General features: G+C 46.0%; 5 protein-coding genes across 5 annotated transcripts; 2 read left to right on the top strand and 3 right to left on the bottom strand.

Moving 5' to 3' along the window:
* Nucleotides 1-1,473: 1,473 nt before the first annotated feature.
* TrAtP1_002738 (uncharacterized protein) lies at nt 1,474-2,058 on the top strand (the record flags this gene model as incomplete). Its single annotated transcript, XM_014087342.2, has 2 exons — nt 1,474-1,653; nt 1,738-2,058. 2 exons carry the CDS (start codon nt 1,474-1,476, stop codon nt 2,056-2,058), a joined length of 501 nt encoding a protein of 166 aa, XP_013942817.2.
* An 860-nt stretch (nt 2,059-2,918) lies between these two features.
* On the top strand, nt 2,919-3,720 carry TrAtP1_002737 (uncharacterized protein; the record flags this gene model as incomplete). Its single annotated transcript, XM_014087441.2, has 2 exons — nt 2,919-3,105; nt 3,173-3,720. The coding sequence occupies 2 exons, from the start codon at nt 2,919-2,921 to the stop codon at nt 3,718-3,720; spliced, it is 735 nt and encodes a 244-aa protein (XP_013942916.2).
* Nucleotides 3,721-4,344: 624 nt separating this feature from the next.
* On the bottom strand, nt 4,345-5,820 carry TrAtP1_002736 (uncharacterized protein; the record flags this gene model as incomplete). The annotated part of the gene is made up of 4 exons (XM_066111596.1): nt 4,345-5,118; nt 5,182-5,695; nt 5,735-5,750; nt 5,815-5,820. 4 exons carry the CDS (start codon nt 5,818-5,820, stop codon nt 4,548-4,550), a joined length of 1,107 nt encoding a protein of 368 aa, XP_065967672.1. The 3' UTR covers nt 4,345-4,547.
* A 22-nt stretch (nt 5,821-5,842) lies between these two features.
* Nucleotides 5,843-7,513, bottom strand: TrAtP1_002735 (uncharacterized protein). Its single transcript, XM_014087363.2, has 3 exons — nt 7,157-7,513; nt 7,004-7,101; nt 5,843-6,953 (listed from the first exon to the last, which is right to left on the bottom strand). The coding sequence occupies exons 1-3, from the start codon at nt 7,350-7,352 to the stop codon at nt 5,895-5,897; spliced, it is 1,353 nt and encodes a 450-aa protein (XP_013942838.1). The 5' UTR covers nt 7,353-7,513; the 3' UTR covers nt 5,843-5,894.
* A 2,879-nt stretch (nt 7,514-10,392) lies between these two features.
* Nucleotides 10,393-11,142, bottom strand: TrAtP1_002734 (uncharacterized protein; the record flags this gene model as incomplete). Its single annotated transcript, XM_066111595.1, has 3 exons — nt 10,393-10,572; nt 10,678-11,019; nt 11,092-11,142. The coding sequence occupies 3 exons, from the start codon at nt 11,140-11,142 to the stop codon at nt 10,393-10,395; spliced, it is 573 nt and encodes a 190-aa protein (XP_065967671.1).
* Between the last annotated feature and the right edge of the window lie 987 nt (nt 11,143-12,129).

The raw sequence follows: 12,129 nt of genomic DNA, 5'->3' as shown, positions 1-12,129 counted from the left end.
TGACAGTAGGGATGGAGTGTTGTTATGTATAGGCAAGGACCCTTTATATATTTATTAAGAAATAACAAGTCTATAGCGGCGCGGAGAGTTTATGACAAGTGACATGCAGTAAACTTAGGTACGCCCGAGCATTTAGTATAAAATATGCATAAAAGCAGAATTGGCATTCAAAAACAAAGGAATAACCATCAGGAGGAATGGGACTTTAAGATTATCCAGCGTTGTGATGATGAAGTCATTGTTTAAGGATCAGGATAAGATCTTCGATCTGCTGCGCCCGCCTTGTATATGCAGTAGACAATCCTGCACAAGAAATCAAGACGGCTGAGGAGCAGCTAGGCCGTAGTAAGTTACACGAGCTCTCGTGATTCAAAAAAAAAAATACACTTTCCGGCTTTCATGTAGCTCTGAATAAGTTTCTCGCAGCACTTATATCAGGGGTCTTGCCAAGTATAAACTTTGCTAGCAATTCGGCACAGAAAGTTCAATTGCCAGTTGACGATACGAGTGTCAGTTGCCGCGAGCCGTATTTTTATGGTTACGGATATTTATCCGGCAATTTGGCTTCGAATATGCTCAAGCTAACTTGCTATATTAGATGTGTGGCAGACGGAAAGACCCTCTTCACACAATGTGAAAAGTCGATAGATCTGCATCCATAAGTATTATTTGTACGATTATCTATTCCGAAATGAGCTAAAATGATGACTGATATCTGATATGTGATAACTCGAATGCCGCATCATGCAGGTCGGTATGAAAGCAACCTTAGTGTGACTCGTTGGGGAGAAACACATCCACAGACAGCCGCTAGATATCGGTGTGGTCAAACAGGAGCGCCAATGTCAGCCTAACCATCTCAAGCATCAATAATCTAAATCCATTAACTAGTATTAGGAGCTTCTTCTTCTTCATAGAGCAGATTCTTCCAATCAACTCTCACTTCATTGATGCAGTGCAGTCCTCGTCCTCGACAGTGCCATAAGAACGCTAAATGCACTACACTTTGGAGCTTTATTCATGACATCTCGTGGGCTTTGCTACCAAACTATGCCAAGTTGAATGTGAAAAACGTCATCGGCCTTGAATCAAGTACCTAATTGAGATTAGTATCTACTAGTTACTTTAACAGAGCCGTTACTTCATGTGGCTATAAGATGAATTCCCTAGAGCTTGCTTTGTATATAGGTACTAACCGTTGCTCCATATATGCTAAGCATTGTCTTCGCCATGTTGTTTTAAAAGTGATCCCATGTAGCTTTGTAAACTGCGAACAATTGTACTGGGTCAAAGCCGACTATTTTCCGATTATACAGTCTGCATTTACTATATAAACTCACGATGGCATGCTATTCTTAAAGAGAATTTGATATCATCAGTTTAATACGCATTCAATTTTATATTACTTCAAAACAACACAAGAAAACGAAATTCACCGCCATTCATACTATACATTTTTCTTCGACTCTCAAAATGTCTCTTGAGCAAAAGAATAAGAAGACTGTTGCCGATTATTTTGACCGCTACTGGGTCAAGCGCGACGTTTCGGTTGTGGACGAGCTTTGCTCTGACGACTTTGTCCAGTCTTATCCCAACCATGGGCCACGGCATGGAAAGGAGGGAGCAAAGAAAATGCTTTCAGACTTTACGCAGGTATTTGGCAATCAATCCCACTTGATGCATGTCTTGACCACACAAGAGATGGCAATGGAAACTAACAGTGATGGTAAAAAATAGGCATTCCCAGACTTGACTTTTAGACAATATCAGACGCCTTTGATTGCCGAGGGAGACTACGTAGCTGCCCAGTGGGTTGGGGGAGGAACTCACACTGGGACAGCCTTTGACGATATGGCTGTTGGAAAGCTTGCTACTCCAAACTCTGGAAAGAAAATTTACTTTAGTGGCATGACGATTTTTACGCTGAAGAATGGTAAAATTGTCAAGGAGATTGCTGAAGAAGGCGGTTTGACTGTGCTTCAACAACTCGATCTCGTACCGCAGCCAAATCCCGGTAAAGAGATCAAATGGGACGAAGAGGGCAACCAAATCTACTAGGTAGTTTTTAGCCGACTTCACTTTTAGGTATACATGTAGGTATACTTGTAAAGGGAATGGACAATCGGCAGAGTAGTTTTAGAAATATGGACGTTGTAACCCAAACGAATCTATGTGCCAGTTGATTAGTGCTCAACAGACTCAAGCTACCTACGAACACCGTCATAAAGGCGAGTTTATCAACCAACTCCAATTACATGCATTTCCCATGCCTAGCACTATACATCTGTTAATGTAATGGCACCAGCCACCACATAGCTCCGCATGTAACTTGTTCGTTGCGGTGCGCCTTCTGAACGAGTCCGGCCGACAGCCCGGAGGTGTGGAGAAACGGGCAAAGTGTGATTGGCGGAGATTCCGGAGGCGGCAGGAAAACTTTTGAGTTCTCGCATCAACTCGGGGTAGAGTTATAGAGCAACAGTAGTAGCGCTAAATGCAGATGCAAGGTGAGTAAGAGGCGAGGATATGCCGCCACTTCAAAAGCAACTGGATACCTAAATTTGGGTACATTTTAACAGCTGCTTATCTAAGAATCCGGCGTTAAGAGTGCACGGTGTACTGATGTGGGCGTATCGTGGCTTTTCCTTTGGTTGACATTTACGGATAATATGGAAGCTAGGCCATAATTCAACATCCATAGCAACTACACTGTGATGGATTTTGATGAAAAAGTGTAGAGAGGCTATTAGTGATGATGACGTAGGAACTTGGTGGTCAATGGTGTTGTTGTTAGTGTTCTGTGATTTGTCCAAGATATATAAATGCCTTCAAGAACGAGATATCCTAAAGTTCAATTCACACGATATCACAACCAAGCATCAAAGCAGAGATATATACACAACTCAATATTTTCCATCACCATGGTTTACCCGGCTATCGAAGTCACTGTTGTCACCGTCGGAAATCGCACGATTGAAGATGAATCAACTGAAGATGGACAGAAGTATATGAAAGCATTCCATGCAGCAGCAACAACTATTCCTGGCTGCTCTCGTGGATGCTGGGGCAGAAGTGATAAATATCCAGACAAGGTTATCCATTTTATCGGTAAGCTTGCTAGTCCTGTGAGCAATCGCAATGATGATAACAATCCATCTAATGATTGAACCTTCAGACTACGACACGCGTAAACAGCATGATGTCCACAAAGCTCTTATTAAAGGACCTACGCCACCAATTCTTTTGGATGTCCAAAGCAATGAGACTGTCTATGTCATTCACCCAAACACTAATGACCGCAACAAAGTTTACTATGCCCCATACACTACAGTTACTTTCTTCTGGGGAATACAAGAAGACAAATGGACTGATGTTGCGCCCGAATTCTTTGCTGCTGTGGCTAAATCCGATGGCTGCACTGGGTATATCTGGGGTGAAGTGGATACCCCCATTTTGGCCGACTTTGATGGTAATGCGTCGCTGGGCAGTGGAAAGTGTGGAATCTTAATCACCGGTTGGCGCAGCAAGGGCCAGCACGATAATGATAACAAGAACCCGCGAGTTGTCAAGGCCTGGGAAGCTGTTCAGAAAGTCTGTGCCAAGGCAGATGATTGGGGGACGACGCTGAGGATCACTGAGAATACCGGCCATATTCACCGATGGACTACCCCTTTGCCATTGAAGGATCGCTCTGACTGGCTTCCAGCAGCTGGGATGATTTAATTTGGATGGTCTCACGAGCGAGGTTAGCAATATAGGATTATGAGAAAATGATATGCTTAGTTGATTAGGTCTACGTTTTTCAAGTTAAGCCGGGGCAGTTATAGCTCTAGCGTACCTCATTACCTCAAATCAAGCTAAAGTTGTTACAAGCGTTGCTAGCTACGTTGCTCTAATTGATGGATAATACACCGTTACTCCTCTTCTATTGTAGATTCATACCATATTTTGCCACATGATAGAGAAGCAATGCGGCTTTGTTCCGAGTTCATGGCTTTGCAGTGACGCTTAGAAGCTGCCTGGCTAGCAACGCGGTATTGAGGTCAGAAAAGAGGTGTTTTCTAGCCATTTCGGGTTTACGTTTGGCATCTCAAGCCGTAAAGTGTGCGGTTTCATGTCTAGATGACTCTTGTATCATGTATGCCGGATTACTTTTAGGAAGGCCGGGCCGGAATTTCAAGACTCAGACTAAGCAGACACAAAGGCCATCCACATTCGGTCGGACTTGCGATGCAAATTGGCTCTCTGGGAGATGAATCAGCAAAAGAGAAGACTAGAGATGGCGGCTCTATGATCGAGGTGCTTCAGGCAGCCGCTAGCATAATATCTCTTCTGATTCACCCCTGTGTTGTAATGATGGATTTGGAAGCTTTTCTGGACATGGCCTCTTATTGAGCTATTGGCATTGTCCAATTCCCAGGACAGCGACCCCAATAGGTTCATGAACTCGAAGCAATGTGGATATCCGGTAGTAGGTCATAGCCCGTTTATATATGGGGGCAGGTGGTTGTTGACTTGCTCGTTAAATCGAGGGTAAAAAGTAGTGCAAATCAGTGCTCGTGGCCATGGTATATTGCAGACATTGCAATATTCATGCCAAGTTTCATTGTAGCAGTCGATGAAAGGAAAATCCGATGGTATGAAACACGAAATGGCTTGCTTGGGATATGCAGTGATGGGCTGTCCAACCGGTCGAGAAACGTTGATGGGATGCGAGCAGTGTAGAAATAAAGACTGGCCACTTTGAGTTCCGAAAGAGCTAAAACGTGAACCTTGAAATGTTTCGGCGACTCGATTGATGGCCCTTGGTTCTTGGCTGCAGCGTCAGCCCGTTGACGTCGCTGCTCTTGCGCGAGAGCAATGAGAACTGCCGCTATATATGGATCTTCCGCTTTATTGGTCGGCTGTATGTTGCGCAGACGTCGCTGTCGGATTGCATAGCCCGGATTATTCACCCTCTTGAAATGCGTGGACTTGATTGAATTGTCGCGTCTTTCGCTTACAAGGGGTAGATCGAGAAAGGCAAGCCATCCGCCAAAGGGGCAGGAATTGCAGACAAAAACACCGTCAGTTTGGAGGGTGGCAACAGCGAGTTGGTTAAAATAGAAGTCAAGGCTGGAGCTATCAATGCGTGGCCATGATTAACAATAGTCAGCAATATCAAGGAATGTTGGCGCAACTCACTAGGCGTCCAGGCGCATGCCGCACCCTTGTAGCATCGTTTGCATCGCATAACGCTTGAAGGAGGGCGTAGCAAGGCATCGAATACGACTCAATGCCGCGCAAATGGCAGAGTCGGCGAGCAGATCTGGGTCAAAGCTGGAGTCTTTGTTTCTGGTCCTGCCAGCTTTGCCAGCTTTGCCAATGGTGAACCGGCAGCCAAGCAGCTCCAACTGCAGCGGCTTCCATTGCAAGGGCGTCACAAAGAGACGATGTCGGCTGTGCTGGCGGAGGAGGCCGTTGATGGACAGGGGCTCTGGTGCGAGAGAGGCTGGCCATGACGCGTGGCGAGGGCGCTTCTGCGAGCCTCGTGCATCGGTTTGTGCCTTTCGCTTCAGGCTGCCGCTCGGATCTGGCCGTGGCGATGGCTTTGCAGGGTCGGGTTCTGAGAAGGGCCGCTGGTTTGAGGATGCGGCGCGTTGAAGAGCGCCAGTTCCGCCATTGTTGTGGACGCGAATGGGTGGATTGTCGGCATTGCCTGTAAGTGGTTAATATCTACACGTGCTGTGACGCGTACTGTGCGGTGTCTCTGCCTTGACCACCGTCGAATCATGTTATTAATGATGACGACAACGAGAGCTAATATTTTGATGAGACTCGCATGGATATGGATGAATAGACTTGAGTGCAGTGTCCCTGGGATCCTACTTTATACCAACTACCTAGTATATAGTTTATTATAACTTCCAAAGAATATTCATCCCACTCAACAGGCCTGTAATACCAGTATAAAGGATCAGAATGCCATATCCGCTCCCATACCCTCCTATAGCCTTTCCTCGCCAAGGCATGCTCTTGATAAGAGAGTCGCTAAGCGGCCCCGAGAGGATATTACCCACGCCTCGCCCGACACAAAGACAGCCATGCACCATGATGGGATCGGCATACCCGTATCTATCACTCTCGCCTCTCTGAGAAACCTCTCTCATTATGCCAGGCCAAATACTCGCCCATGCCCCAGCGAAGAAACCGTAAAAGACGCAAAACAGGTATAGCACCGCAAGAGACTCCGTGAGTCCCCATATTACCAAGACAGATATGGCTGCCCCAACGGCGGAGATGAACATACAGGTTGTGGCTGCAAGCTTGTCGCTCAGCAAGCCCATGACGATGAGGCCAATGGCTATGGCCATGTTGAATAAGATGATTGTCAACGCTGCTAGGAAAGTTGAGGCTCCAAAGGTCATGCGGGCATATGTCGGTAAGTAAATGGCTGGGAGAAAATAACCTGTCGCCTGGATAACATTTGCCAATTGGTATAAGATGAAGATCTTGGATGCCACGAATCGCAAGTTGAGCGGCCTGCTGTGAGTAATCGGCGAGTACGGCAGTCTGGGCTTGATCAATATGGTCAAGGGGAACGAAAATACGAATAGAATGCCCGCGGCAACTCTCGTAGCGTTCTGGAATCCGAGGTTATCAAGGAGGGCCTCGAGGGCCAAGGGGAGAAAAACTCCACCCAGGCCTGCTGCGCTCCAAACAATGCCGTAAGCAAGCCCTTTTCGCCGAACAAACCATTCGTCGATGTATAGTGTACACGGGCAGTAAGCAATACAGCTGCCGGCCCCGTACAAGACTCCTTGGGTCACAATAAGTTGAGGCACGGTGGTGCAAAAGGAGCTCAGTGCCAAAGCTAAAGAAGCGATAACGAGGCCAACAGGAGTGAACCAGCGGGCTTGGCGAGGGTACAAGCGGCATAAGGCAACGACAAACGGCGTTCCAATGTACATGATTCCCTAAATCCAGTCAGGCCATGCAAAACCAGTAGTAATGGGGCGTTTCACACCGTTGTGGTAGTGCCGATGGCGGCGATAGCACCGGAGCCCGCGAACGGAGCATGGGAACTATAGTAGTCCTGGAAGACACCAAAGGAGAAGCCAAAGCCTATTTTCGTTGGTAAGCCTTGAGAATGGATTTTAGTTACTGTGCAAGATCTCACCAAAGGTTAGAGCCTCAACCCCCCAGCAGGCAGCCAAGAATAGCCACGCTGCTGCTCCAGTATCAACAGGCGGCAGGGAGAATTCATTATTGAAGGCTTGAGGCTCGGAACTGGCACCTAGTACATCCAGATCCTGGTTATCGTGATTCAGTGTATCCGCATTCACATCGCGGAGCTCGACTGAGCCTTGGGCCATGGGAAAAGAGAGCCTAGTAATAAGCCCGCGGAAATCGCCTTTGTCGATGATACAATACACAGCTTTAAAAACTGACAATTTCTTTGAGAATTGGAAAGATAAGGAGGAATAGTAAAGAGGAAGAATTGCTTTTTGCTTGCTAGCTGACAAGCTGGCTTACATACTAAAGGAGTAAAGTTTCGGCTTCAACCGGTATCGGGAGCGGGGGCAATTTGTTCGGTCCGAGCCGGCGACCTTTTAGAGTTTGTGGGGAGTTGTCGGTGTAGTTTGACGTTCTTCGCTTATAGTCTGGTGAAGTTGATGTTTAGAAATGGGCGGCAGCGATGCTTGTTGGTGTCGTTACATTTCGTCTCACTGGATGCTTTTTACATGTATGCTGTTAGGTTAGCAATATTCGACATACTGATGGAGGCCAGTTTTATAACTTTTTTCTCTCCCTTGGACCCAATTAGAGAACTAATCGTTACTCTTTCGCCTGTTTCACGGTCGATCTGCGTTGTGGCCATCTAGTTGTAGTATCTTGAGACAATGACAATCAGAGAACGGTACATAAGAGGAAGAAGAATGTTTTCCAGAACTTGAGAGCAGCGACAATCATTTGCAATGCTTGGCATGCAAGGCTGGCAGCATGGCGTCGCATGAACGTGTGTGCACGGAACATTTTACACGCTCCTAGGCTCCAATTGCTCAGTTTCAACTGCCTGTGGTCTCATAGAGCCTGTGTCGTACGGGCAGCAACTCTCTCAGGATCTCATCAAGTGGTCGTCCTAGCCTGTGCGCATTTCGCAGCAAAAGGTAATCCTCGAAAGTCATAATCAACTTCTTCTATTGTCCTGCCTCCTCTAATATTTTTTTTCCGATCCCTTGTGCTCTTCACCCAATGGACCAGTAGTCAGGGTGGACGGTCCACGGTCTCGGCAATGAATCCTTCGGCTTCCGCCAAGAAAATCGGAAGCGTATTCGGGGCGGGAGCGGTTTCGGGGCGGAGAATTCGGGGCGCATTTCATATGTGGATAAATAATGTTGACACTTGATCATCTGGTATCTAAAAAGGTGAAGAACCTCTAGTTGTTCGAGTCTTTGAGTGTTATTGTAGACCGGGCAGGAATTGAGCTGTAAGTGAATGAATGCAACCACCGACTTAATCGCGAGACACACAATCCAGGCCTGCTAGCCCAAGCGGATAAGTCCCTCTTTCCTTTTCCTTTCCTTTTCCCCTTTTGAAATAAGCCATACTTGATCTCGATTTTCCTACATATAATACGTGCGTCTCGGCCTCCTTTCCGGTCAACCTTGTCTTGGGTCGGAGTCGGAGTCGGAGTCGGAGTCGCTCTCGGGATGCTCGTCCACGCCCACTCTTCAGCCGGAGCGCGAAACATTTGACAAGGTCTGGACTACTTGCAGCAAAAATTGCGAATAGTATTCCTCTTCAGTTATACCTAAAGTCGAAGATGAGGGGCATCCAAGTGAAGCCTACGACGCTAGTTTTCCAACAATGTCTAAAGCAAAGAGCTCGAGTAAATCATGTTACCGAATAATAAGCGATGTTTTCGGATGCTGCTCCAAGAGGGCCGGGTGCTAGAATTTCGCTCAATCTTCATGTTTTGTAGTGACGGAGATAGTTTATTCATATGTTGCATTGGCCGTAGTTTCGTATAAAGGCTAAAGCTGTTGATATCCTGACCAATAAGCTTGCTTCATGGCATTAATAGCAGGATGTATATCGTTTTCGAACTGCAGCGAGATGTAGGTCCAGCTGTCTGTGTCTCGCCTCTATGCATTGTGGGCACTCCTGCGATCAACTCCTTGTGATGGCAATGTAGTAGATGTTGTATAGATACTGTAAGTGTTGTGTATGCTGTAATTGTGGTAGATGTCGTAAATGTAGTATACGTTGTAGATATCGTAAATGTTGTAGATGCTGTAATTGTTCCGGAGAGAAACTCGAATGCAATGTCTTTGGAATAGCGATAAATGCGGATGTAGGTGCGAGTTTAATCTTGATCACGGCATAGTGCTAGATGCCTCCATCATCGTTAGCAAATTGACGTGAATATCAGCTTTGATGAAAGACAAACCCGCTTCGGTAGCAAGAGAATCCTTGTCATCTCTTAGGCAGACCCTTGTCCTCTGTGTAGATGCTTCCATTTTTTTGGCCCAGATATCCAGGTCTTTTGGCCATGGGATGCAGTGCAACACAGTTTCTCTTGACGCCAATGCATTTTCTAGAGAGCAGGTCGTATCCTGTCTGAGTTTAATACCAAGAAAGTCCATAAAAATCGTGCCCCTTTGTTAGCGGCGTGTAGGTCGCAGACATGGCAAGTATTCGCGAATCGACAATCTGCCTATGGAGCAATCGTAGTGTCTCCAAATCATCTGAACTTTGTGCCCGATAATGACGATATCTTGGTCAATAAAATCGAAAAGATTTGCGCGTGCATCTCTCCAGCCATGGAAGCTCTTGCTGCGAGAGGAGCCGTTCCAGCCTAGATTCGGGGCAAGGCGGGAGTTAAAACTTACACCATGCTCCATGTAATAGCAGATGGGTAAGCGGTATGAGAGGGCCGTCCAATGATCGGAAGACTGCGCCTTGAATATCCTTTGGTGAGAATGAGATGTTGAACATTTTGTCAAATGTAAGACTTGCTCTGCATTCAGCCGTTGCGTGTACCCTGGTGGGCTGCCCGGATGAAGTTACTGATGCAGTAACACGGGCATTGCCTGCTGCCTCCAAGCCGAAATGACCACATGACAGGAGGAAATAGGCACCAGTGTCCATCACCTCAGCCGTAACGCAGCATGAAGGCAGCCAGTTCACTTCACATCAATATCAAAATGCATGTACATGACTGCCAAATACGTTTAAATATAAAAGGATATAATAGCTATATAGAGACCTTGATGCTTAACATAAAAAGCAAGAAATGTTTACGAGTAACTTGCGTAAAGTATAGCTTATAGTACCTAAGGATAATAAGACTAAGGAACAAGTGTCGGAAACCTGCTGCCCCTTGATCATACCATTATCCCACTAATTGACTTAACAATTATCTGTATCCTTCCGGACAATAACATTCCAGGCATCGGTGTAAAATACCTGACCGGCTGTAACAACCTCTGGTATACCGGCGACAACAACCGTAGCTTGACAATTGTCAGTGATGACTTCAGCGCCATCGGCAATATCGCCGAAATCTTGCAACGTTTTCGATCCCGAATTCTATAAAATTAGTACCCATTATTCTCCATTTGATAATTTCGAGTACGCAAAAATGACACTCACATCGTTACACCACCAGATAGCAGACTGATATGAACAACTGACCCTACCGCAGTTTCCAGGTCCTGGGCCGTTTGTGGGCTGCCCTCGGACTCCTCTCAAATAGCTAATACCATCTTCGATGGTAAACAATGAGGTATAAGGCCATCGAGACCAGCAAAAATAGGACTCTACAGTGTAGCGTTTTTCTCGCGCTCCGCTCGCTCCACGATGTCGCGATTGGAGTGGGTACTCGGTTGTGAAATTGGGATTAATTTTGGTGAGCTTGTCGTAGACTTGTTCGATCGTGCCGTTAACAAGTACAGTTGGACCTCCAGGGGTGGTCTCAACCTCCCATTGAAGCTCTATGACACCATAGCCCTCAATCGGAGCTTCCAGACCGTAGACCTAACATAATCGCTAGGATATTAGTGTATGTGATATTTTTAATTGCTAGGAAATTTGGAAATAGATGCATACCCTGAGGGCAAGGAAGGCAAAAAGGGCGAAGATAGAACTTGGATATTGCATGGTGAAAAGGTAGACTTTAATGTTGATTTGCTTTTGTAGATGGACTGGAGATTTTATCAAGAGTGGAAAATAGCAAGGTATTTATATTATAATTATTACTAGCTGTTTATATAGGATTACAAAACTCATTCGTGAATGATTTATCTAAGGTTCTTTCTAACCGTCGGCTGTTTTGGCCTACGGCCAGGGTGCAGGCTAAGAAATGCCTAATATGGAAATTGGTGATCAATAGTGTGTGATCCTTCTAGCTAGCGTTTAATCCCAAAGAAGAAAGATACTTATAAATGCTAGCTAAACACGGCGCAATATGGGTACTATCTTTTGAAATAGGTCATATTTCACCGACACCTAATGTACAGAAAGGATTCGAAGATATGTAGCTATCCGAACGTAAGAAAAGGCATGCCGAACAGTGGCCTCTAATTGGACAACAAACGACTGTCGTCGAGGATAAACGTACGAGCAAGTAAGCTCCATACCATAACAAAGGCGAGAGCGGAGGTAAATAGAGAGGGAAGGATGGAAGGAACGAACTTTGGTGGAGGGCGCAGCAAGAAGTGGATGAAGAGTAGACTAAAGTGGAAGTTGTACGAGGAGCTTGACAGAGGGAACCAAGTGGATGAAGTGAGCGTGGTGGAAGGAATGGCACAACAAGAAGCAGACAATGAGAATGATTAAGTGGGTTTATGGCACGGCAAAGTGAGGGAATGGCATAGCGGAGCTTGAGGAGTTACGTCAAGGCATTTTGCGTCCTGGTTGGCAGTTCCCAAGCAGCCAAATATGACTGAACTTTTAAGAGGGCGAGAGTAAGACATTAATAGCTATCGTGCTTTACATATGTGCGCATGGGTTTGGTATTCTATATAGGTACCTATATACATGCAGAATTCTACTCCTATTAGTGCCCGCAGCTTGGAAGCGCGGCCCTAGCCTTCTTAACAAAGGCCCTGGCCTAAGTTAGAAGGCTTTCTACTATGAACTAACTGA

This window comes from Trichoderma atroviride, chromosome 2 (assembly GCF_020647795.1).
Source record: "Trichoderma atroviride chromosome 2, complete sequence".
Taxonomy (NCBI): Eukaryota; Fungi; Ascomycota; class Sordariomycetes; order Hypocreales; family Hypocreaceae; genus Trichoderma; species Trichoderma atroviride.
Note: the sequence above shows the minus strand (reverse complement) of the source record. Positions and strands in the feature narration are given on the sequence as shown.